The sequence below is a fragment of the Polypterus senegalus genome, chromosome 12 (assembly GCF_016835505.1).
Source record: "Polypterus senegalus isolate Bchr_013 chromosome 12, ASM1683550v1, whole genome shotgun sequence".
Classification (NCBI taxonomy): Eukaryota; Metazoa; Chordata; class Cladistia; order Polypteriformes; family Polypteridae; genus Polypterus; species Polypterus senegalus.
In genome coordinates, this window is record NC_053165.1 from 65269020 (window position 1) to 65296547 (window position 27528).

Sequence of the window (27528 nt, forward strand, 5' to 3'; positions counted from 1 at the left end):
CTAGGTTTGAATCCTGTTTGTGTGAACTTTGCATTTTCTCCTTGTGTCTTTTGGGGCTTTCCTTTATTTTTTTCTCTTGCATCTCAAAGACATCAGTGTCAGGTAAATTGATGGCGTGTGCACATATTTTCCTTCTGAGGGACTTGTGCCATAAACTGGATAAGCGGGGATGTGAACAAAGTTTTACCCCTAGGACCATCTAGTGTTTAATGCCCTTTCAATGTAAAGCACATTTAAATTTACTTAAAATGTCCAGTAACCTTGCCTTTTAGAGTATCTATAATTAAACATTCCATAATTGTAAGCAATTTAACCCATAGTATCGTACTGAAATAAAATAAAAATCGTTCAGTAGAATATTCACACGTATTGCCAAACATTTGTTCCTCGCCATTTCATACTAAAAATAAATGATCTCAAATTTCTAGCTTTGCGAGCGTAGCCACCGATTCTACTTAATTCTGTCCTTTGAAATAGATTGTTCGCTGGCTGTACACATTTGAAACGATTTATTCACTTCTTTCATAACAAGCCATTTGGTTCCTTTAGTATTTGGTTATGCTATTACGTGCCCTAAAGGTTTAATTTCCTCCTGCGCTTCCTTTACCCTTTCCAGCGTCTGCACCTCTCCGCGTTCTTCGTTCATTCTTCATATGGATGGTAAAATGCAAACGTGCGCGCAGTGTGGCACTCGCATTCCCAGCATGCTCTACGAGTGAGCGGGCACTCAAACTCCCAGCATGCGCTGCCAATCAACGGTTACTCGTATTCCCAGCATGCTTTGCGAATGAACTGGCTTATGACGGTGTCGCTTTTCGTTGCCATGGGGTTTTCACATACAGTGCGAATGCGTTCTTAATCTGTAAAACATAGTGAATGCATTATACACATTAAACATATATATATATATAAATCATGTACTAAACATGGTCTTGCGACGTTGTTGTCTAGCGCTGTTTACGCATTCGTAGTGTTTTTGGTTTTTTTTTTTGTACGAGCGGGTCGCTGCCATGAACCGAAAACTTTCAATTTTTTTAGTGGCATTTATTTCGGTTTCCCTACCATCACTCAATATATTCGCTGAAGGAAGTGCGGGTAAGTATCTTGTGATTTATTACAAAATATTTCTGGGTATTTAATGGTCTTTTCTTAACGGTAGCATTTAGCGTACATCGAATTTTACTGTCTCTTGTCATATTTTGTTAACACGTATAATACGACCCCTTGCTAAATTTGATGTACGTGCACGCAAGAAGTCATAGAATTGTTTCGTTTTTCTTTGGATATCCGTACACGTTTCGTGAATAAGGCGCCCACGTATTATCTACGATGAACTGCTGTCTCTCAGTTTCTGCCTTTTCCTAAATACGATGGTATTCCCTAATATCTTGTTCGTCACCTTGTCTTAGGACCCATTTTGCACTAAATAAAAAAAGACGGCTTCGTGTGGTTAGTTTTAACACAGAATAGTTTATGTCGCTGTTAGAGTTATGAGTTTACTGTATGCTGCATCTAATTGACTCTACTCGAGTTCTTCAGGTCAGGTTGGGGAGCATGCACTGGTACAGCATGTTGTCACACCCACCACACGACGAATCAGCTCGGGATCCTGGTTGGCAATTCCCTAGGCTGACACGCGGTCCAGTCACACCTTCTGAAAATGACCCTCTATCTGTGGCAGCCAGGTGTTAACGTGGGCGTCCCCTGTGAGCAGATCACCCTCGGGGAATCGCACCATATGGCCGTAGTAACGTAACTGACACTCCCTCCCAATGCAGGTAATTTGCCTCCATGAGCAACATAAACTCAAACCAGCGGTACCCAAGGATTTTCTGGAGAGACACAGTACCAAAGGAGTCCAGTCTTCATCTCAGGTCACTGGATCACGTCCATGTCTCACAAACATATAGCCAGACAGGAAGCACCAGGACTCTAAAGACTTGGACCTTTGTTCTTCTGCATAGATATCGGGAGCGCCACACTCCTGTCCAGTGACCTCATGACCACCCCATGCTCTCCCAATCTGTCTACTGACTTCATAGGGAGAGTCACCAGAGACATGAATGTCACTGCTGAGGTAAGTAAACCTCTCGACAAGGTCGACACTCTCTCCGCAAACTGACACACTGCTGATGGATGTGCCCAAGAAGTTATTAAAAGCCTGGATCTTTGGTTTTTATTCAGGACACTCACAAGCCCAGACACTCAGACTCCTCACTCGGTCTCTTGAGCGCCCCGATCAGAGCCTCCATTGACTCGGCAAAGATCACAGCATCGTCAGCAAAGTCAAGATCCATAAATGCCTGACAACCACTGGACCCCACGACCCAGCTGCAAGGACTGAACAGAGTAGGAGTTCTTCTGCCCCGCTTTATTCATTCCATCAAGTAGTCAAATATCTGCCTGATTTATAATTTGTCATTTGTATCTCAGTATCACAATTCATCCACAGTCTTTCCCTCCATCTTTTGTCAAACCACCTTAAAGCAATTCAGGGTGTAAAGATGTCATGACTGACTGTATATCGTAGTGCCAAGAACATGGCAGGAAACCTCCACAAAAGTGTTCTGGTCACGCTCACCCGGCCCCATTTGTGTTTTCTAACTACTGCTTTATCCAGAGCTGGCTCTAGCGTATTTGCTGCTCTAGGTGAAGCTCTAAATGGCGCCCATGCCACACCCTTTGCTTTGAGTAGAATCTTCCCTGCCAGACCTGCGCATTGAAACCCATAAACACAGAAGAGGAGCAAGAACTGGGGACAGCGAAGTGCGGAGGTTTTGGATACAAAACAAATTTACAATTTGAGAATGTCAATGAGGGCGGTCTGTCTCAGAAAAATATGCTTTTGAGGGATGCTATTACAGAAAACTAATGGAAATCAGGTTGTACTTTTTATTTATTCATTGCATTTAATCCTTTTCTAAAGAAAAAACACATTTTATTTACATAATGATATTATTATTTAAGCTACCATTACATGCCCTCTACGTGTCTGTTTAAACCTTTTGGTGATGGTGACCGCCTAGTTATATAGCCTTACCAAAGCAGATCCGTAACACGTTTGTGTCCTTTAAAAATAACAAAATCAATTGACAATCTCCATATAATCATAAAATTCAATGAAACTGAGAGTTTTTTTTTTTTTTCTTGTCTTCTTAGAGAGTCAAGGCTGGGGAGAGTGGCTGTCAAAAAGTAGGACCTGTTAAAGGCCACTGAAGCATTTTGGCAATGCAAGAGATACATTGTCGTAATGATTTTCTGTGAACCAGTAACATGCCGTGAATACACTTGACTTGACCATTTCTAGTTTTCCTGCTCTTTCTCTGTACGTTTACCATTCATTTGCTCAGAGGTTGATGCGCTTGCTGCTTCCTGAGCAGCTCTTCTCTTCTCCACGCTAGTGGCTGCTTCTTCTTTTCTTTCGTCGGCATCTTTTTACGTTAAAACTGATCAAGTCAGTGTTTGTGTTGTAATTACTTAGTACGTTTACTTTAATTTTTCACTTAAGCTTTCACTGAAGTGTTCAATCTGCCTCACAAATTATTTAAGATATGAAGAGGTACGGGAAGTGATGACGAAGGTGGTAGGGATGAGAACGGCGCCCGTACTCATGTGCCACACGACCACCCTGCTGGCCGCTGCCGAGAGTTGATTCTACAGTAAAATAAAATAAACAGAGGAATAACCTTGGCGGTCAATCATCACCCCGAAAGCGGACAGTAGACGTCACGTAGTATATGTGGACCAAATTTCAGGTCAATAGGTCAAACGGTTTGTGAGCTACAGGTGATTTAAAATCCTGGCCAGACAAACAAACAGCCACAGTAACGTATTATATATAAAGATAGGAATCTTTACCAATGATTCCTGTGTATTCACTCTATCTTGGTGTATGCAAATAGGCCATCGTCACTATCCAATCAATGCACAGCCTCCAGAGTTTTTCCAGTAAGAGACAAGACAATGGAGAACTGCTTCAGCGTGCCAGGAGTGAATCTCATAGATAGTGGTGCTGACCATTTAATTTGCTCACACCGTTCAGATTTTCAGAATGAAGTGTAAATAAACGTTTGTTTTTTGTTGAAGTCAAGTGAGCTCATCATCTGGACTCGAGGTTACAAATGAAAAGTTTTTTTAATGTTTTTAACATGGCTTAACCAGAGGACTAACTTGGCATTTCTTCCCTTTGTGGCCAGTGTTTCAGCCTCCTTTTATTGTCGCTTCTGAACCCACCGTGTTTTCCGTGCTGTCTGGAAATGTGGTGGGGGTCACGTTCACGGTGACAGTTGCTGCACCTTCATTAAGCACAGGTATGACTATTAATTCTAAATGTTTTATATTGTTGGGGGTCATATTTGAAATGTTCACCATATCTAAAATAAATGTCATATGTAAGGTTCATGACTTTCTCTTTAGTGATGAGATGCAGTTTGATTCTGTCGCACTTAATGTGGTTTCACCTCTCCATGTTTATGTGGGATATTCATAGAAAAGCACAAGAATGTAAGAAATTTGAGAAAAACCAGAGGAGACCTTGCATTTGTTTAGCTAATAGCCAAGCTGTCCCAATATCTCATTCAGGTCCAGGTTTCTGCTTCAAGCCCACGTCTCGGTGGTTTGTTCCCGATTCCCACAACTCTTCATATAAAGAAGTGCTTCCTGGCTTCAGTACTAAACACACATTCTACTCATCTCTGGTGTCCTCCTGTCTGTGATCCACCCTTAAGCTGAAAGAATTCTTCTTGGTGTTCCTCATCACATCACATAATGTCTCAGGCCTCAGTGACTTACTTGACACTCAGCAGATGTTGCTGCTCTTCTTTTTGTTTCCACCATGTCATTTGGTTTTATGTTGACGTGGCTGTAACACACATACACACACACACACACACACACCACAGGTCACTTTGCTGAGAATTCTGCTGGGTCTTCTTTATCAAGACCTTTGAGGATTAGGTTCCCGAGAGGTTTAATTCTCTGAGTCTTTCACATTAGGCTGTGTCCTCAAGTCCCATCATGCACATGGTTGCTCTCCTCTGCACAGCCTCAAGTGCTGTAATGTGTGTCTTGTACTGTGGTGACCAGAGCTGCACACAGGACTCCAGATGCGGTCTCACCTCTACATTACATAGTTGCAGCGTAACATTCCTTGACTTTTATTCCACAGATGCATTTTTCTCAGATGCCTGTGTTCTGGTTTAGTTTTAGGCAAACTGGGGAGAAAACTAATCCCTGCTACCCTTCCTTTGAGTAATTGGACCACCAATATCTTTGCGTTACTTAATAATAAAATATTATCAATTGCCGATACTTCAGGCTCAATACTCGTTTCCAGACAACAACATCCGGTGCCGAGGCCATCAGGAGCAGGATGACAGGTTCACTAATCAATGAAAAAAAACAAGGCGATCATCAGAACAACAGTCTGAATAGCAAGTGGAGGATGTGGCAGTGACAAGAAGAGCACATTAGTCTTATTGATGGTGGATGCTCAGTGCTAGTGCCAAAAGATTCCACTCATTAATACCAAGCATGGCAACCTGCACAGGTCAGCGCTCCATTAGCTTGGCCTCCCAGTACCTTATCATTGGGAAGTTCAACCAACCTAAGGTGGAGAATATGCACGACATGGTTATGAATAGTGATCACGTGATTGGAGTCAACCGACTGGACTTAAGTCTCCATAACAGAAACAGCAGGTGATGTCTAATCCTCAGCATTGCCATTCCACATCACACAATCGTCTCAGTCAAAAACTTGGCAAATCCAAAAACGTCAAGACTTAGATTTTACATATGTGGAACACAAAAGTCTCATCATTCTGGTCGCACCTGGGAACTGCTTGACGGGGGTCTCCAAAAAACACCTCGAGGAACTGCCAGGTAAAGTGAGTGCTGCTTAGGTGCAGATGATCAACCTCCTTGGAAAGGCCCACCTATGCTGCAGAGTCCTGACCATCCGACAAGAAGGCCTATCTGGTAAAAAGCAAACGGCACAAGCTGAGAGAAAAAGTAATAATAAAAATGTATTTATGTGTACATTGAGTGCGTTACGTGAAAGAAAGATCTGATTGCCAATTACCTCAAACCATACGCAAAACAGATACTATACTAGTAATAAGAACATCAACTGTAAATATGCTAAACTACTAACTGTGTCTTCTACAGATGATGATGATGAGGTGATTGATTTTTTTTTTGTTAACAATAGCTGTGGCCAGATGGAAACAGAGGAGGAGAAAATAAAAACTCCAGAAAACAAAATCCTGGAGACAAATAAACCTCTGGGGACCCACAGCTGTCAGTCGGCTGAGGTTTCTAAAGTTAATAATGTTGTCTGAGTGAAGACGTGTGAAGGAAACACAAACACGGAGCATCAGGGGACCTTGAGCTTGTACGTGCACTACTTGATTGTTTATATCTTCACAGGTCAGATGCCAGCCCCTTCATGCGCACAAAGCAGCCCGGTGCAGTGGCAAGTGACAAGTGAACTGAGTGGAGACCAGGCAAGACTTTTTAGATTTTTTTTTTTTTTTTTATTGCATTTGAATCATCAGTTGCAGGCTCTGACTTCAATCCTGGTTTGCTTCTTGCCTATTAGAGCTTCATGAAGGTCACTGTCCACTTGACTCGGTCTCTTCAGCTCTGTGACGCCAACTCCTCTCAGACCGATTGCTGTTTGCAGCCTTTGTGTGTCGTCGAAAGTGTGCAGGTTACTGCGTGTCTTGGTGGCGCCGTGGTGGCGGTTTTGCTGGTTCAAGCGGAAATCTTTGCCCTATCCTCTTCAAATATGGTTATTTCAGGTAGGCTACTGCTGCGCCAACCCAAATCTGCTCTCCTCGATTTGAGAATACTATGGTATAGAAATACAAATGTCACTTGTTTGGAAACTTTAGATGATTCGTATTCCTATCCTGCTAACGCAGGACACCTTTATAGGGGACATTCCAGTGGCTCAGCATATCTTGGAGGCATCAAGTGCGAGGCAGGAGCCTCAGTCTGTCACTGGGGACACTCGCTACAATTCAGAGTGCCAGTGAAGCTAAATGACGCAAAGACACGGGGTATAGGTGTAAGCTGCACACACAGCCTGCAGTCGGCCTGGGCTTTCAATTTGGGTAAACAAAGGTTTCAGGCAGCATCTGGTATTTTTTGTGCAAGTTGTTATGTGTCTCAATGCATTGCTTACAGGATTTATTTATATTTTGTGCTTTGTGCCCTCCCCCACCCTAACCTATTGTCTATTTGGGGAGGAGCGAAAGCTTTTGATTTGTCAAAAATTTCGATCTCCGGTTTGCAACAGATCTGGACATTTTAGGGTCCACTGATCCTGAAAACATGATATCTCCATGATCGGTGAGTGTCACAGTTTCTTGTGGATGGTTTAGAGCTAAAACGGCTGGGCTGATAAATACCAAACTCGAAACTTGAGCCTGTTATGAGATGACGATGTACTGATTAGTTTTTGAGTCGAAAGAAAGAGGCACTCTAGAGTGGTGATTCCCAACGTGGGTCGCACGCCCCACTGGGGGGCAATTTGATTTTTTACGGGGCAATTCGAGAATTTAGGTACGTTAAACAATTTTTAAAATGTCAAAAAACAGAAATTCACTGTTAAAAATAATAGAAAAAAAATAAATAATTATTATTTTTTACAGAGACATTTATATATTTATATAAACATAGAAGGGATGGTGAAGAAGCCTTTAATTTATGATTTTACAACCGGCTTGGGTTTTTCTACTTAGAAATCGTTTTTACCATTAAAATAATATGAATTGTAACAATGATTATAAAATTTTGCAATATAACAAAAATATAAAATGATCAAAATATTACAGAAAAATCTGTCATTTAAGTTATTTTATATCTATGAATATCATGTCACTTATTATGTTTTCAAAACTGTATTTGCTGTATTTTCATATTACTTCATATTATTATTCACATTATTATTTTTTTCACAACTTCTTAGTGACTTTTTTGTCAAAACTTTAACTATTCTTTCCCTCTTTTGTTTCCATGTTCTTTGGAATCTTGTTTAGATCAAATTAATGACATTATGGGCTTCCTCCATGTGAGAAGGAGTTCACTTTTTGAATAAGTAATAATAAGAATAAGGTATATGTTACAATGGGGGGCATCATGACTTTAGAGAGGCCTACGTGGGGCATGGCCAACAAAAAGGTTGGGAACCACTGCTCTAGAAGAACCCTCAAAAACTGTAATTCTGCAATTAATTATGAATTCTTCAATCAATTGCTATTGTAATGTCCTATTTTATGATCAGAAATATCAGCATCAGGACAGTAAATAATTACTGAAGTGTTATAGAATAGTTTGAGTAATTTGATTCCTGGGGCGCAAAGCCTACTGACCCTCACATCCAGTTTTTCTTTTTCTTCAAAAGCAGTTTATTGCTATTTTATCAAGTTGTGGGGTGCAGATTTTGAGATATCTGTACACTGTTTATAGCACTGAATTGTACAAATGTAAGTTGGACCACAGGTTTTATATTTTTCATAGCAATGTTGTCAACTGAACTTATTTTATTTTGATTATTAATACTGTTGTTGATTAGTGAATACTTTAAAAGTTATGAGGAATAGTTCTGCTCTTCTTTGCACTGCTGCCTGATGGCTCCAGCAACCCCCCAGCTTCTGTCCTTGTGGGGTCTGCACACTCTCCTGCTGTCTCCATGGGCATTTCTCCAGTTATGTGGTTTAATTTCATTTCCCCAAAGACGTGCACCTCAGGGTAATCTAAACTGTTGAGATGGGCTCCAGAGACCCCACAACCCTAAATTTAGTTAATTGGGCCTGAGAAAATTTCATATTTTAAAATTTTGGAATTAAAAAAACAATGACAAAAATCCATCCCCTTTCACTGCTAAATACACACCAGCTTTGCTATTTTCTGAGTCTGAGTAATCTGCCGTTTTGTATGTGATAATGTTTTTTGTTTATAATGTGTAGGAAATGCAACGGTGATCCCTAACCAAGTCTACCAGCCTCTTGGCTCATGTCCTTGTAACTTAACAGCTGGGGCCTGTGACATCCGCTGCTGCTGTGATCAGGTATTTGAAGTTTTTACCTTGTGTAGGCTTCAGGGCTCAAACTCATTCTGTACTATTAAAGCATGTGGACCTAAAATAAAATGCAAGAAAAATAAGAAAGAAAAAAACATTACGTCTAGTTGTTCATTTACACCAAGCTGACATTTTGCAGTTTGACAACAGATTCTGTTTTCACCATTACAAATACAGCTTCCTTAGTGATGTCATTTTCCTAACTCGTGCTCTTCAGGCAGACATTGATCTAACAGTGTAAAATCATTATGCTGGCATATTGTTGAAAGTTCAGAGTATCTGATCATCTTCTCGTTTGATGTCATGCGTTTCCGTCTAGTTGTCATGTTTGCATTTTATATTCCATGACTGTCTTTGATGCCTGTGATCCACTGTGTTTGCTTGCTGCTCACTTGCTGTATATTGAGGATTACTTCTTACTTGGCTATGTGCTTCACTATATTGTCTTCTACTGTTTCATTATTCTTTCTTACTTTTAGCACCTTGATTTGCTTAATGCTCAGCAGATGCTCTTCCTCCATGCCATTATAATAGTTTTCAGTTTAATTTACAATCTCTTAGCTGTAAACACTCAGAGACAGGTCACATTGCTGTCCTTTATACATGTTTAATGAAGTCTGAATTCCGATGATCAATAATTTTAAAATAAGATGTTGTTTTTATAAGGTAGAGAAGGTAGTTTAATGAGCCTTTTAAGTTAAGAGAGGGTTGGGTGTCAAAACAAAAGGCTACATGTAAACAACATTAAACTTACAGCTGTTTTCACATGTATGAACTCATACTTAGTTATGAATTCTGAACATGTCATTGATCTTTTCGAATGTTAGCATGCACTTCTCCATCTCCATCTTTTGCATTCTGTACCTCACACTTGACCCTCAGCAGGTGTCATTGTTCTTCTTCTTTTTATGATTAAGGCAGTATTCCACATCATGGAATTGGTCTTTGCGATTTATCTGAAACTCGGCAGATGTTACTGCTCTTCTTCATTTTATTGTTATTGCGGACATCTCATAATGTTGGCCTCTTAACTTGATACTAGGCAGATGTTGCTGCTCTTCTTTTTCTTTCCACCATGTCATTTGGTTTTGTGATCACGTGACTATAATACACACACAGTCACACACACCCCAGGTCCCTTTGCTGAGAATTCTGCTACGAATAGACTCACAGACATTAGCATTTTAAAATATATATTTTAAATATATTTAAATTTATAAGTAAATGAAGCTTGTTTAAATTTGTTATTACTCATTTGTTGATAGCTACCAGTTGCAAAAGTTTTTTTTTAAAAACATTATTACCAGTTAAAATGTTTGACTTTGTACCCTTTCCGTATAACTAAATTTTGAATGAAGGTTTCAGAATTATAAAGTGAATAAATATTTAGTTTTTACCATATATGAATTCAGACCATAAGAAGTGAAAAGATTTAATATAAATGTTATCCATAATGCTGTTGGACGTCTAAGTAACACGTGCAGAATTGAAGTTGACAGCTGCATGGGATTCTGTTTGGACTCAGACATGTTTTGAATGTGACAGTTGTGATAGTTAAATTATAATTGGCAGCTTTTATTGCATTTGCTCTCTGTTACACCTTGATTCAAACTTACGTGTTTTCAGTAGCTGGCTCAGCTGCCAGACAGCATTTGCTTAGTATTGTTCTTATTATAAGTTAAAAATTTCTTACAAATCCTTCCAAGCTGTTCATTTTGCGTTTTTTCTTTTTCCCTTTAGGATTGTAATTCAAACCTTAAATTGCTCTTCAGCGCCTATTGCTATGCCGGCGTGTTTGGTGGGAACGTCACTCCCCTCTTTGACCAGCTGTGCTCGGCCCAGAATGCAAGTACTGCGCCTGATTGGTTTCCATTTCTTTGTGTCCAATCATCGCTTGATAACTCTCCTTTCCTTGGTCTCTTCTACCAAGGGGCAGTTGTGTAAGTTGATAATTGTTATTATATTGTAAGCAAATTTGAACACAACATACCGGTATTTAACCTGCAACAGATTAGATGCGATTTTGAACGCAGTATGCTTATCTTTCATATTTGACCAATTTATTTATTGTGCACAAGAGCTCTGTGATAGACTCGTGTCCTCCCAGGGCTGCCTTCTGCCTCGTGCTTGCCCAGTACTGCCAGGGTTAGGACTCTTGCTACCTTCAGCTGGTTTAAGTGGTCTTGACCGTGCCATGTTAAACATTCTGAAACATTTTAATGGAAGAACACAGCAGGCTGCAGGTTGGGTGCAAAACGTGGGTGTCCCATGGAACACTGTGGTGGATTGGGCCACTGACTGCAGGTGCTCCATGCTACTGTTGAGAGTGGGCAGCATTAGTCAAGATGGCCTCTGATTTTGCATGACAACCTTTGCCGCTGCAGAATCCATTGAGTCCGAGTCAGTGGTCCTTCCTGATCAGCTTGTTCAGGAGTTTGTTGCTAGTGATCATTAGCAACACTCTGTGGAGCTTGTCGTACATATTAAAATTAAAGGGCCTGAGTCTCTGCAAAGGAAGAGCTGCCCCAGGCTCTTGTGTCCAGCAGCTCAGCTCTTCAGATGGACCTCAGGATATTTCCAAGTCTGCACCACCTCTGTCATTATGGTGATTAATAAAAGAAATGTATAAAACACATCACTTTTAAAAATAAACTGGTTAAAATTTTCCATTTGAACATTATTAAAATAGCCACTATTTTCCATTCTGCTAAACCAAATGATGATGTGAATGTTAGGCCTATTGTTAATGTTTTAAACATATAACTAAAAGGTAGTTAACTAGTTGGACTTGACTGACTGAGCGGAGTGCAGTTGCAGTTGATTACCTATTATTTCTCTTTTTCTTTCTTTCTTTCTTTAAGCAACATAACACAAACCCCTTCATTTCGGGTTTCGCTCTTACCTGGGCCTGTGATGCCTAATGGCTATAAGCAAGGAGATCCTGTTATAACGGCAGGCAGCCAGTATTTCACCATTCCACAGGTAACAATGAGCTGTTAACGACATTTGTTTTTATTTTTATCTGATGCCAGAGAGTGCTGCAATGAGTACTGTTGTGTGTCAGCATGGCAATAAAAACTGTATTATTACGTCCTGTAGTGTATGCCATCGTGTTCACAAACACATTAGCAATTGCTTGACTTGAGTGTTTATTTCAGTACCTTTTAACTATTTGAATGCCCTCTTACTTGAGTCTTTTCCTAACCATTTCATGTAACAACATTCATAAGGTTCAAATTATGTATTCATAGTTTCAATCAGAAGTGTTAGACAATGTGGCATTTAAGATGTCTGTCCCACCCCACACACCGACCATACCCCCCACCCCCCAAAACTGACAGACTATCATCTTTTTTTTCCCCATTGAACCCTGGTATAGGCGATTGCAAACACTATACTCTCAGTGTTTTGCTTTCCTATGACCATTGTCCAGTCCACAGTGTTTTGTTCTCAGAATTGAATTGCAAATTGAAACTCTGCTTACAAAGGAAGCTTTTACTTCCTGAATTGCTGCTGAAAGGATGGATTCACAATGAACAACAGCTAGTCCAGGAACAGTGACATCCACTTGTGCAGGTCGAAAGCCAATTATGTGCTTTTAAAAACCACAAACGTGTGTGAATTTAGTCTCGATAGCAGTACCCTTACTGACCACCATCACAGCAGGAGGTCATGTGTTCCATCTATCTCAGAAGTAGGATGTCAGAGCTGGGAATGACGTCTTACCCGAGTTGACTGAGTTCCTGTAATATATTTGGAAAAACAATATGTATGTATGTCTCCAGGGAAACTTTCGTTGTGCTCACCCTTTCAGAATACAGACAACTACTGAACAACGCCTTACATTGTGTTTTGCACATCCAAATACCGTAGCTTTATGGTCTCTGTGTGTCCAACTGGTTTAATGAGACACAAGCAGGCAGACATGCAAATAAATCATATGATAAACTGCAGCTCTAACTTCTGTTGATGCACAGTGCAGCCATTTTGGATTTTGTGGATGGGGTTGGTACGGTTGGTAGGAAATCTGACTTGTTGGGGGCATTCCAGTTAAACCTTGCCATTGGGAACTTGAAAATTTGACTTGCCACTTCCAATGGCATGCAGCAATAATAGAAGTCCTATGTTTGGGGTTTGATCTTCTCCAGTCTGATAGGGGAGACGTGTTGTTGCCTCAAAAACTACAATCAATTTGGCCCTCTACAGTACACCCATACAGTGAGGTAATCCTGCAAAAGCCTCATGTGCCACTAGGGGGAGGTCTACCCATGTGACACCACAGACCGATTATGTCATCCAGGACCTTGGGAGTGCCAATGGCTGGGTACTGGAGACGTGGCAGGATATAAAAGGGCCTGGCTTCTGTTGCTCAGGGAGCTTGCTGTTGGGATGCTACGGACAAAAAGAGCTTAGGCGGTCAGAGAGAGAGAGGAAGGAGAGCCAATAGCAGTTAAAGGTGAGCAGGACAAATGTGCACAACTTAGTGGCCCAGGGTTACATCTGTTCAGTTAGGTCCTCAGGGTTGTTTATTGTTTTTTGTATTTTGCTGTTCTTTGCTCTTCCCCTGGATTATTTCTTTAGAATATTAAAACAATCTGGACAAAAAACAGGTCATTCAGCCCAACAAAGCTTGACAGTCCTATCCACCTAATTCTTCTAAAAAAACATCAAGTCGATTTTTGAAAGTCCCTAAAGTCTTACTGTCTACCACACTACTTGGTCGCTTATTCCAAGTGTCTTTTCGTTCTTTGTGTAAAGAAAAACTTCCTATTGTTTGTGTGTAATTTCCCCCTAACAAGTTTCCAACTGTGTCCCCGTGTTCTTGATGAACTTATTTTACAGCCACAGTCTCGATCCACTGGGCTGATTCCCTTCATAATTTTAAACACTTCAATCACGTTTCCTCTTCATCTCCTTTTGCTCAAACTGAAAAGGCTTTGCTCTTTTAATCTTTCCTCATAACTCATCCCCCGTAGCTCTTCTCTGGACTTTAGGTTTTGTGTTTAAGCCTTTTCTTTGTTCCTATTAATTTTTTGACTTCTGTGTTGGAATTCAAGGATGTGGGACACGCCCTACAGGGCCATTAATATAAATATGCTGGCTGAATGACAAGTAAACAATTTTGTATCACAAGACACCACCCTTCATTCTCCTCTCAACACCAGAATGCATTTGTTTTAAATCCCCTCACTGTGTTACTTCTGTTTAAGCCCTGGAATCACTTTTGAGATCGAGGGGGGTGTCCTACTTTGACTAAATAGAATCCAGGCCTAAACTCACTTGTAGAGTCCCTTGTGTGCGTCTCCAAGGCAGTTCTCCAATTTAAAGGTACGCCACAGTCGTGTGTCACTGTCTGGCTCCAAGCCACCTGTCCTTTAAAGGTCTCCTTTGGTCCCCGCTGCTGAAAGGTAGATACTCATTGCTACCACGCACTATCTAGAAGATCTTGCAATCTTTTGCCGTCCTTTCATAAACCCTCTTTTCCATGAGAGAAAGAGAAAGAGTCAATCGTCTGGCACCTGCTGGGTCGCCTACCCTTTTCCGGTCTCTGGGAACCTGAGGCATTTTTTTGTTTCTTTGTGTCCTTTATGTTGGTGATACGTCTATTGCAAACCCTCAGTCTGACACACTAGCATTGAGGACCTTGAGCCAACAAATTCTTTAGCAGAAGTGCGTCAGGAAACGCTGCAGGGCACCTTTATACCAATGGCAGTGTGACTTTCTAGTGCCTCACCTACTGCTCACATATCTTTAGTCAAGTTAGATTCTTTCTTCTTTTTTGTAGCTCTTGTGTGTGTTGTTGCTGTGTTTTATATTTCTTTATTTACTGAGACAATTAAAGTTCTGCTGCATATATAAGATTGCAGATTTATCTCCATTCCTTCCAATAACATGTTTTATGTGTTAGACTGCTGTATACAATTCCTAATCTATGTGAATTTAAAGGCCTAACGTGTTTGTTTCCATTGTTATTCCAGCAGTCTGTGAACGGTCCGTGTTTGACGAACGCCCCTGTGGCTTACCTCCAGAACTTCAATGCCACTTGTAGGTTGTTATTTGTGTCTTGTGACGCAAATCCATCCCTTTGTATCCAGACTTCAAGTTTAAACCTTATACTCGCAAATGGACAAGGAGGTATGTAAATAGAGTCCTCTGGATTTGCCAACACTGCATATTCACTTGAGCTGGAGGAGATTTCTCATTCACAGAGATAAGAGCAACACAGACTGGACTAGAAAATACTTAGAATTGTGTGTTGATTTTAGTAAATGTGTCATCATTGTGCCAGGTAGCCTGTGCTTTCACTATAGCAATCTGATCAAAAACACTCAAAAGTTACTCATCTTCCTCCTTAACACCTTACTTGCATATCTGGTGATTGATGACCCAAGATGACAACGCAGTCTCATGTGGCGTTCTATGAGCTGAGTCTCCATTTAGTCAAAGAGTTAGCCATGATATGGTGCTGAAGACTCACCCTTGAGGTTTGAAACAGGATGCCCCTGTCTGCAAATGCCATTCAGGGAAAAGTGCTGTCAATGGCAGGCAGGCAGACCAACAGGTAATGGGGTTGGAGGGGGTCTGGCAGGGGGCATTCAGTTGCGAATCTCAAATGTGAGCCTTCATCTGCAATTCAAGTAAAATTAATGGTGACGGGTTAAACAAATGGGTTTTGGGTATAGATATGCATTAAAACCAGAGGGGAGGCTGGTGGTCTGCTTCTTTAGTAAAGCGGTGATTTCTAAAACAGGGGAGATGTCATCTTTCCACCTATATTGTGTTCCCTTTCAGGTACTGTCACCATCACACCAACGGAGCGCTTGGTAACTGACCTGACTGGTTTTGTTTCTAATCCCAGCAGTGTAACATTGCTTAATCCAGCCCAGCAGCCTGTGCCCAGTGTTGGTAAGAGTTTTGCTTTAACAGGACATTTTTTAAGCCGTTTCATTTATCTGTACAACTTTATGCACTAGAGAGGTACAGTTGTGTATTCTGGGAAAATTAAACTAAAATGGCATAATTGATTGCTCTTTATTCCTGAATATTAGTTTTCAAATGTCCAGAAAAAGCATTCATTTAGCGTTTTGCATGAGACAATTAAAGATGTTGAAGTATATCCTCCTACCTGACAGGTCCAGGCTCCTGGCTTCATATCCCATACGTGGACTTTATTCTTATGGAGTATGTGTGTTCTCCCCATGACTGTGTTGGTTGTTTTGTGGGTACTCTGACTCTTCTCTCACATCCCCAGAGACGTGCAGGTTTGTGACGGTGTGGGTCAGCTCCTTGCTCCCTCTTCATTTTTGGGAACCCCATGAACCCGACCTCGTAGATAACATAACTGGATGAGCATGGCAGATGAGGACACAACACACACGAGGCAAGGGGATGGTGTAAAAGTGATCACTGCTTTTATTAAAAAACCAAGTCCAAAACAAGTGTTCAAAAAGTGCAGTACTGAGAAAATATTTTTTTTAAAAATCCCATAAAAACAAAAGTTGAAGTGGGGGTTAAAGTAATCCCAATAAATATTTATTAAACACTAAAACTAAACTGGCAGGAAACTGTTGTTACAAAAAAAAAGCCCGGTGTCGTCTTCCTCACTGGTGGCTTCTCTGCTTATCCCATACGGGCCTTGCAGCAGAGGAGTCGCCCTACTGACAGGCACAGCTGATCTTCCGCAGGTCTGGGTCCCTGCCGTCTCATGGCTAAGGCCTGGCTCCCTCTCTGGACCTAGGCTTGGGGCCCCAACGGCCATGGTGCTCTCATTGGAGCTCTCCTCCAAGCATCCATGGGTGCCTTCCCAGTGCCTGCTTTCTCTCCTCCAAGCCTCCTCCCCCCAAACCCCCACCCCCAGTGCCTGCCTTCTCTCCCTCAAGGCTGCTCCCATCTGCTCGCTCGCACCGGCTCCTTCCACCTCCTGTCCTCTTCTGCCTCTCTTTAACCTCCGTCTTTTCTTTTTCTCGACCTTCTCGCACTTGTGCTTCCCTTTTTTTCACCTGTGCACTAAGTGCAGGGCTGTCCACTCCTGTATCACACACAGGAACCAATTGCCACAATACCATGCCCCCCCACACACACAAAGAAGCAAATGCAGCAATTATTTATTTAAAATGCCAAGCAGCCCTGGACCTCACTTTGCCACAAGGTTAGGTAAATTGGCAGTTCCAAATTGGCCCAAACTGTGTGTGCGTGTGTGATGGACTGGTGCCTTACACCCAGTGGGTCTCTATGACCCGGACTTAAGAATATTATTGCACATACTGCTAATTATTGAGGTGGTTGTGCTCTTTGTACTTTTTTTGCCTCCCTGTGTCCTCATTTGCATATACATATCTATATATATATATATATATTTTTTTAGTAGTTCTACTGGCAAGCACAGACTAACATTGACTTTGGACATTTTATGTTGGACAGAGTTGTGGTTCCTCTCTGGCTGTGGTTCAAATTGTATGAATGTGAACTGACTTCGGATTGAGACGTAGGTGATGAGTGGCGTTTGAATAAAATGTAATCATGAAGTGATGAGTGTTGTGACGCTTAGCTTATTGGTAAATTTACACTTGTCTCCTTTATTCAACAGCATCCCTGTCTTGCAAAAATGTCTCATTATCCATGGATTACACTTTCTTTTGGAGTGGAACTTATCTTGAAAATGTAACTGTGGTTCACAGTCTTGCAACTGTCTGCGTGAATTTAACCGGTGAGTTTTTTTTCCCTTGGCTCTCATTTGTTTTGTAAGAAAAGGCAACACTCGTCTCTATGGCTAACAGGCCAGTGTAGAAACGGTCCCTAATACAGCACCTCAGATCAATTGCTTTCTGCTAGGACTGGTGCTCAGGTCATTGTTGTACACACTGGTTCATAAAATGGATGTATGGAGGTCTCCCTGGAGCATTTGGAGTAGTCTGTTTATTGTTCAAGGTCTTTATAATTAAAGGGTCTGACAGCAGATTGACTTAGGATCAGATGCTCAGTGGTCCCCAGTTTGAGAGGCAAACATGGGCCAGGAAATCAAATATTTTAAAGAAGTTGAGGATAACGAAAGTAAGGAATATGGTAGATGGGATTAGGGACAGGGTGGACAGTTTGAGGCAGCTAATATGTTCACAGAGCAGAAAACTATAATATTGTCCATATTAAGAATATGCTTGAAGGATAAACTAATAAGAAGAATGAACATTTTGACCAAAAAAAAATGTGGAGGTGTCTCGGCCAACTTTTAAGAACATGCAATGCCCTCCAAAAAAAAGTGTCATTGTGTGTCTGCACCCTGTAGAAAACGGTAGGCTTCCCTTTTCTGTAATTGTATTATACATTTTCTACTTAGCTTCTGAAGTGTACACTTATTATATAAACTGTAATTTAAATTTAATAACATTTCTCCTACTGCTCTGTTTTTTAGCTCCATCACCCATCTGGTTGACTCGGATGTTCAGTGCGGCCTTTCTGAGAGGAAATCCAGTCGCGTTACCTAAATCAGGAAATCCAGGTGAGTTCAGGTGGTGCTTCTTCAAGATGGCTAACATGCCAGGGTTCACATCGGCCACTGGTTTTGCATCACATGGAATCTCCAGTCCTCTTTCAAAATATTGAACAAGAGACACTGAGTAGTGATTAGGCCGCCGCAGAAATGCCTCCAGTTTTAGTTGTCTTTAACTGCATTTTAATAATACTTTTTGTTTTTGCAAATTAGCTTCTGCATCACAAAACATTTCACACACTTTTGTGATGCAAGACACTAATATTCAGTCCAAATCAGTCTCTCATTCAACTCTGTATTTGGCAAGAAATCACACACCATACTTGCTGATGTCACAAATGTGATGATGCATACGGCAAGTGCATAGAAGCTGGAAGCAGCAGGAGGACTATGGGACATTTTCAACTAACCTTACACTACTTGATACATAAAACTACAAAATTCTTAATTTGAAAAACATGATTGCATAAAAGAAATGTGACTTGGTAATGAGGTAAGAATGTACAATCTAATGCTGTAGGTATTTTTTTTTTTTTTCCAGGTTATCAGATTGGCAAACCTGTTATAGCTGGAAACCTTCAAAGTGGAACTGGCAAAATTAACAGGACTACTCTAAACCTTTGGGAACCTGGTACTTCTTTGACTTTGAAAATCCAACAAATTTTGATAATTTTTCAAACCAGAAATGCATGTACAGGATATGTTTTAGGCACTGCCACTCCTAACATACTAAATAATATTTACAGGGCCTTACATAAGTATTTAAGTCCTCACCGTTCATAGACATGTTCCTCCAAAGAGTATTTTTATTGACTACCTAAGTGTTCTCACTGTTTATTTTTAACAGAAAAGTAAATAACTTGTCAAAAGTATATTTATAGAAAAATTAAAAAATAGAAAAATGCTGCTTATGTAACTATAAGGTCTCACATCAATATTTAGTGGAGCTGCAATAACGGCCTTAAGTCTTTTGGCGTCAGCCTGCCCCAGCTTTGCCTACTGCTCAAAGTCATTTTGTCCCATTCATAATTCAGATTGGTTAGATGGCACCTCTGGAGTGCAGTTGTCTCATTGGCTGTCAGTGGAGTTGAGACCAGGACTTGGACTGGGCCATAGTAGGACATTCATTTGTTTGTTTTTGAGCCATTCTGGTATCTTCTCGGCCTGGTGCTTGAGATCATTTTCTAACTGAAAAGTGAAACATCTCCCAAGCCTTGACTTCTCAGTTGGTTTTCTTCCAAATTCAATTCCATCCATTCTTCCATCAGTCTTAACAAGGTTCCCTGTACCTGCACATAAAAAGGCATCCACACAAAATTATGCTGCCACTTCAATACTTCACTTTAGGGATTGTGTTTTTGGAGACTTGGGCATTCTAGTAGTCTACTTGCTACACTCAAGCACACTTTTGCACAGAGTTCTTTATTGTCACCAGTTTCTTGAAAAGCTTCTCTTATGTTGTGAAATGCATCATCCACAGTAAGTGTTTTTTGTGAAAAGGCTTTGATAAAGCCCCAAAAGAAGTCCATTGGGGTGAGGTCTGGTGATCGTGGTGGCCATTTCACTGACCCTTGTCATCCTATCCACCTGTTGGGTAATTGCCATTGCCTTGTGTTTCTTCATTCAGAACCACTTTGCAGAATTGTAAATGGTCATCTGGATCAACATCTAATAATCCATGAATCAATTTTGGCTGATACATATATAAAGCTTAAATATTGCATTAGATGACTCTGAACATCTACAGGAAATGCGTAAATCAATAGAAGTGGTTTGTTTTGCTTTTTTAGGGCTCTTCGTAAATGCCTGACTCACTTACATTTCATTTTCCTGGGTGGTAACAACGACCGGTTGACCACTCTTTGGAGCATTACAGATGGACCCAGCTTCATCAGATTTATTGTGTATTCTGCAAATTGTTTGTCTGCTTGGTGGAGGTGTGTCAGATTGTTCAGCCCATTTCTGTCCAACGTTGTCAGCATTCTCTGCCTTCCAGTATTGTTTAAGAATCCACTTTTGTTGGTTAAATTACCGGCCATCATTACCTAAATGATAAATCATAAGGATATGAAATAGTAACAGTATTAAGAAGAAGGAGGAGGAGACAAATAATAAAAAATAAAGAATACAATAATAAGTAATAATACAAGAATAAACTCTGTGTTTTGCATACTCACAACTTTAAATATATATACATTATGTATAGTAGACAGAAATGGGACACAACATGATGAAGTGTGTTGGGGTCTCCCATTTTTAGCAGAGAGGCTAATAAAGCAAAGGCAGCAAAAAAATACTAAACTCTTTGTGGAAGTCAGTTGTTGCTTTGGGAAAAGGCTGTGCTCCTGTAGGCTAGTGGGACTCCAGCAGTCGCTGGTTCAAGCACGAACACTGACTCCCACCTGTCACAGTGTTAATAGAGGGAAGGCACAGGAAGGGAGACTCCAGAAGTGAGGTCACAGCTCTTCCGTAGGCTCCTCCTCCAGTCTCAAACTAGTTAGCAGTGTGCTTCATAACCCATCCCCAGTGAGCTTTTCTGATTGGAGCCCCCAACACACTCCCTCTTCGCTTGTGCATGACAATATTCATTCCCTATGTAAAGAACATAGTGGCATCACAGTTTTCATTTTAGGTGTGTAAAACTGGATAGAAATATATCATAATTTGTTTTTCTTGTTTTTATTTATTTAGTGGGAAATGGACTTTGCTCCAATGCTAAAACTACAGCAGTTCTGTTTAGACAGGATTCAATAACAGGATGTCTGCTGCAATTAAGCCAACAAAATTTTACAAACTGTACTTACCTGAGGTATGTATCGTGTCATAAATCTTTTAAGTCCATACATTGTATAAATTAAAATAGAAATCAAAATAAGTAGGAATCAAGTGGCTCATCAAGATAAAATTACACAGATGTTTTTGGTGTCAAACGTTAGTAATACAGTGTTGTCTGATATCAGCTGTACTCCTGACTGTCCAACAGTCATCAGGCCCAGCACTCGGTCTGTGACTACTGAACCACACCGCATGACAGACGACACACAGACATGCAGTCACCGCTAGTCCGGGCTCAGACCTCCTCATTCTTTAGCACAGTTTCCATACCCAACTTCACCCTAATAATCTGCTATTTCATGTGATTGCCTTACAAGTAATGTTGTGTAGAACACTTGACAGTAAATCTGAACTTGGACTTTGTCTGGAAATAGAAGACATACCTTTTAAAAATACTCAGCACCATCTGTAACCCTCTAAATCTTTGACAACTTAACATTGACCACTTTAAATTCACCAACTGGAGGTTTTAAAAACCCTTCTAAACATTTGCCCTGTAGACGTCTGAGCCCCTTTTGAAGCTCACGTGGAATGTGTCCGGCTGTTTCGCTCTTACCTTGCTCGCTTTTTTCGTTTTACAGAGACAGCGTTCAAAACACATTATCTGCTCTGGTTCCTGCAACACTGGTTGCAAAGATGGGCAACTCTGATTCTACTAATCTCTCACAATGGCTTCATATTACAAGTAAGTTTTATTTTTAAACTGTTGAGATTTTTTTGCATGTACATATATTGATATTTAAGTACACTGCATATTGTGAGCCAGTAGCTGAAGAATTCAATTCAGTGATATTTTATGGTCAGATGTAGATTTGTAAACATATCTCGTAGGTATACAACAACAACAACATTTATTTATATAGCACATTTTCATAAGAGTAAGGTTCAATGGCCAGGGGGGACAGAAAAAACAAAAAACAAAACACATAAAACCTGTAGGGATTCCAGACCATGAGACCGCCCAGTCCCCTCTGGACATTCTACCTAACATAAATGAAACAGTCCTCTTTGGATTTAGGGTTCTCACGGAAGGACTTGATGATGATGGTCACGTAGACTTCTGCCTTTTAATCCATCCATCATTGTTGGAGCATCATGATGCTTTGAGTAGGTGGAGGTGGAGCAGGCCACCACCACAAAGAAACTGGAAAAAGAAACAGAAAAGAGAGTAGGGGTCAGTACAGATTTTAGAGCCACCACGAATAGTTATTATGATGAACTGAACATACAGAGTATCAGGATTAAGTTAAATAGAAGTTATAGAAGTTATACAGCATTAACTTTACATCTTTGGAAGCAGTGAGACTCCTCATCAGCGATGAAAACTGGGGTTCATCCAGTATTTTGGGTCTTTCAACATCAGTCACCCTCCCCAAAACTGACGAGCCTGTGTCCCAATAGCACTCAAACTACCCAGCCGTCTTAGAGGAGTGTTCTGGCACCACTAACACCCTCTTGATGGCCCTGCTCTGACTCTCCCCTGCCACACCCACCAAACTGTAGACTCTGCTGAGGGACCTGCCAGGATTGATAACATATTAAACTTACTCTTGAGATTGAAAGTCCGTTTTAAAAGCCTTACCCCAATGTATTTCAGGTCTGCCATCAAATGTGACTCTTGCACCAGCTGATGATCTTCCTGGCAGCTGTTCAGCTGTTCCTTCTCAGTTAAATATCCACATCTTTATTGCTGATACTGGTGCAGTGGAAGGAGCCATCCAACAAGAAATTATAAATGTGGAAACTGGGTAAATATTCTGACTGGTAGTACTGCCTGCTGTGTTCTGAAGGCTGCTTATGGATGAAATTCTGATGGTTGGACACAAATGGGAATGTTTCTTATCATGCATGCAATGTGATGGCTGGAATAAATGACACGAGACCCGTCCGAAACAAACTGTTTCAGTACACTAGTGCCCAGTTAGCTTAAGGCAGGACGTGACAGCTGGTACAAGAAGAAAAGAACAAAAACGATCCTCAGGTAGTCTGTAGATGTGGACTTACGACGTGTGATGGACTGTAGATGTATGAAGTCGCTTGAGATTTAGGGACCGGCAACCACACTGGAAAATGTAGTCAGTGATTTTAGCTCTAATGATTATAAGATATAGTTTAATGACAGTTTTTTCAGAGCTTGTAATAAAGCATCCAGATTCCAGCTCTGTCATTGTTGCAGTTTTAAGTTATATGAGAATAAAGATAGACTGTAACTATCATGGTAAGCGATCACCATCGGGGTCATGGTTTATGCATCTGTGTAGTTCAAATTGATGATCTAATGCTTTTTCAGAAATACTTGTGTTACTGTGGTGTCTCTTCATTAAAATCAATCATTCTTCCACCGAATGTTTTAGAAAATTTCCTTACTTATGTTTAGCTGCGGTCCTCCCTGCGTGGAGTTTGCATGTTCTCCCCGTGTTTACGTGGGTTTCCTCCAGGCACTCCAGTTTCCTCCCACAGTCCAAAGACAAGCAGGTTAGGTGCATTGGCGATTCTAAATTGTCCCTAGTGTGTGGGTGGGTGTGTGTGTGTGTGTGTGTGTGTGTGCATGCCCTGCAGTGGGCTGGCGCCCTGCCCGGGGTTTGTTTCCTGCCTTGCACCCTGTGTTGGCTGGGATTGGCTCCAGCAGACCCCCGTGACCCTGTAGTTGGGATATACTGGTTTGGCTAATGGAGGGATGGATGTTTAGCTGCGTTGCGCTTCATGATGCTTGCTACTGCACAATTTGTTTAGTTTCCCAAGGAGCAGCTGTTCAGTCCAGAATGGAATGAAAGCAGAGGTTTGTATTGAATGTGCGTGAACTTCTCATTCAGCAAATGAACCTGAAGAAGCCTCAGCCTTGCTGTGTATTCTGACTTGTTTTGCTCTGCCAGATACAAATGTTGAATAATGAAGGACAATTGTTCTCTCTGCAGCTTCACCCCTGTGCTGTGGCAGCTGCAGTGTGGAGGTGCCAGTATAGCAACTTGTCTAAATGACACCATCGTCCAGACCTTTCCTGTGAGCATCTCTGTAACGTTTATCAAGATAGATACCACTGCGCTTTTCCCAAAAACCAGGTAGGCCTCAAAGTTCCAGATGGCTTTAAATGAGGATCACATGGCTTAACAGGTGACTAATGATTGGTCAAAGGTCTGCCATATTATGACTTCTCTCGATAGCATACATGTAGTTTGTGTAGTTAACGGGTGTGGGGTACAGCCCGGACACAGACAGGAAGACATGATGGTTTCACCACACACACGTTTATTTACACTATATACATATACAAGAAGTGGGCACAAAACCCAGTGCCGCAGCACCAATCACCCCTTTAAGTCCTGGCCTCTCAGTCTCTGGTCCGCCTCCACTCCTCTCCTCCAAGACTTCGTCCTTCTTCCACCCGACTCCAGCCGTCGAATGGAGGGAGGCGGCCCCTTATATCCACACATACGAGCTCCAGGTGCTTCCCAACACTTCTCCGCTGACACTCCCCTGTGTTGGCGAAGTGCCGGCTGCGCACCCGGAAGCACTCCGGGTGTCCCCAGTCTTCTTCCCCCCAGCACTTCCGGGTGTGGCGGAAGGTCCAGGTCCTGCTGAGGTCCAGGGCTCTCTGGGCATTGGGGCGCTCCCTGGCGGCGACCACGGGCCCCTACAGGATTGAGCTTCCAAGCTCCCTACCCGTGGTCCCCAAAGCAACCAGGGCAATCGCCCCCACATGGTCTGGGGAAGGCGCAAGCCCTCCCCCTGGCCGTCCTGACCGTGTCGCCTCCCCAGCCATCTCTGACATGGTTAACATGTGAGGGAAGTAAAGAATCGGTGGTGATGCACATGATGACCTCTACTGTCTTAACTGTTGCCTTTTCAAAAGACCTTTCTTCATACACTTCTTGCCGTTGCCCCAAAACTTGTCAAAGATGTGCAGAACAGAATGTATTTTCAAAGCAGTGGTTGTAGCTGTTTTCATCTCAGAATGTGTACCTTTCTGTTTTTGAAATGCTTCTCCTACCTGATGATGTCCTACCAAATATCTCTGCTCTCTTTGCTTGATTCTACATTCTCTCGTCTCTCGTCCACTCTTCCCAAACTTGACACCAAATTCAACAGTTCAGAAAACGGCACTTGCAGCTGCCGTCACAACAGACGGTTTAACGATTAGCCAGTCACAACTCAAGTACTACACAGAAACTCATCCTGCTACTGGTGTTAAGTCACAAGCTCTAGACCTTAACTCTGCCACCAACCAGTCAACCTTACATCTGCACCACACACACACACACACACGGCTGTCTGAATACTCTTCAGTCAGCCCTTGAACTTTACTGACATGTTGAATTTCAGAAGCATTTTGAATAGGAGAGACACAGCAAGGCCCCTCCATGAATGTGATAGCAGAGACACAGCAAGGCCCCTCTTGGCAGAGACACAGCAAGTCCCCTCCATGAATGTAATAGCAGAGACACAGCAAGGCCCCTCTTGGCAGAGACACAGCAAGGCTCCTCCATGAACGTGACAGCAGAGACTCGGCAAGGCCCTCCATGATGTGCTAGCAGAGACTCGGCAAGGCCCTCCATGATGTGCTAGCAGAGACTGAGCAAGACCCCTCCATGAATGTGATAGCAGAGACACAGCAAGGCCCCTCTTGGCAGAGACTCAGCAAGGCCCTCCATGAAATTGATAGCAGAGACACTGCAAGGCCCCTCCAGGAATGTAATAGCAGAGACACAGCAAGGCCCCTCTTGACAGAGACTCAGCAAGGCCCTTCATGAATGTGATGGCAGAGACTCAGCAAGGCCCCTCCATGAATGTGATAGCAGAGACTCAGCAAGGCCCCTCCATGAATGTGATGACAGAGACACAGCAAGGCCCCTCCAGGAATGTGCTAGCAGAGACTGAGCAAGACCCCTCCATGAATGTGATAGCAGAGACACAGCAAGGCCCCTCTTGGCAGAGACTCAGCAAGGCCCTCCATGAAATTCATAGCAGAGACACAGCAAGGCCCCTCCATGAATGTGATGGCAGAGACACAGCAAGGCCCATCTTGGCAGAGACTCAGCAAGGCCCTCCATGAATGTGATAGAAGAGACACAGTAAGGCACCTCCATGAATGTGATGGCAGAGACACAGCAAGGTCCTCCATGAATGTGATAGCAGAGACTCAGCAAGGCCCCTGTATGTTTGTGTTTTAAGAGTTAAAACTTTGATTGGCTGGACTTTCACAATCCTCTGGAGCCGTCATTGTCATAAGCTTTTCTTGTTCTTCATTACCCTCATCTTCCTGGCTTTCCAAATAACATTTAAATCACCTTTACTGAACCCAGAGTTGTTGTGCCTACTCTCATTTTCTATTCTATTAACTAAAGAACAAAATCAAAAAGTCTGTTTTTGCCAGGATTGAGTGTCTTCCTTTCTGATTGTGTACAGGTTTCAGTTAAATTACACAGCGTATGACTGTGAACGGAATAACGTGTGCTGGCCCCAGCTCGCTTACCCTTTGACCAGATTTTATACGGGTGAGTAGATTGTCAAGTGCAGGTAAGCAGTACAAGCCTGGAGGCGGCTGAGGCCCATTCTGCCAGTAATGTCCTCCTCCTCCTCCTCCTTCTGAGCTGCCAGATTAATGATTTCTGTGAACTCTGAAAAGAAGGGGTCCACTGTAACATCTGTGACTAGGAAGTATTACGCTTGGATTGCTTTAATGTAATTTGTCGTAGGGAGTAACAAACTATCAATGGCTTTATTGAAACTGACAAGTTTATTTTTATTTTATTTTGCTCACCAGGTGAGTCATATTCCATGTCATTGGCTAAAGGTATGATCCTGACATTTTTCTTCATTGCGGCTGCTGTTCTGGGCAGCCCTTGGAGTAAGATTCGCCAGGCCTGGAATAACTCAACATTCTGAATTCATCATTTGGACTTTCATGTCATATTTCCAACTTCCTGATGACACTGGAAAAAAGTATTATTGCAGAAAAAGGGCTGAATTTTTTAAAGTGTGGACTTCAGATTGTATATATTTGAATTTTTGGTAGTGTATATATGGTTTGCTTTAATATAAAGATTCTATTAATTGGAATTATTCTATTTTTATAATGTTAAACACTGCTTCTTGACAAAATTATCATTAAGTTGATAAAT

At 41.7% G+C, this 27528-nt stretch overlaps 1 protein-coding gene across 1 annotated transcript; it reads left to right on the forward strand.

Moving 5' to 3' along the window:
- The first annotated feature begins 785 nt into the window (after positions 1–785).
- Positions 786–27528, forward strand: tctn2 (tectonic family member 2). The gene is made up of 18 exons (XM_039772017.1): positions 786–1095; positions 4197–4310; positions 6429–6505; positions 6601–6802; positions 8975–9075; positions 10828–11027; positions 11949–12069; positions 15066–15222; positions 15880–15993; positions 17675–17794; positions 18497–18583; positions 19116–19205; positions 21266–21383; positions 21991–22094; positions 23007–23157; positions 24325–24468; positions 26813–26901; positions 27171–27528. Exons 1-18 carry the CDS (start codon positions 1011–1013, stop codon positions 27290–27292), a joined length of 2196 nt encoding a protein of 731 aa, XP_039627951.1. The 5' UTR covers positions 786–1010; the 3' UTR covers positions 27293–27528.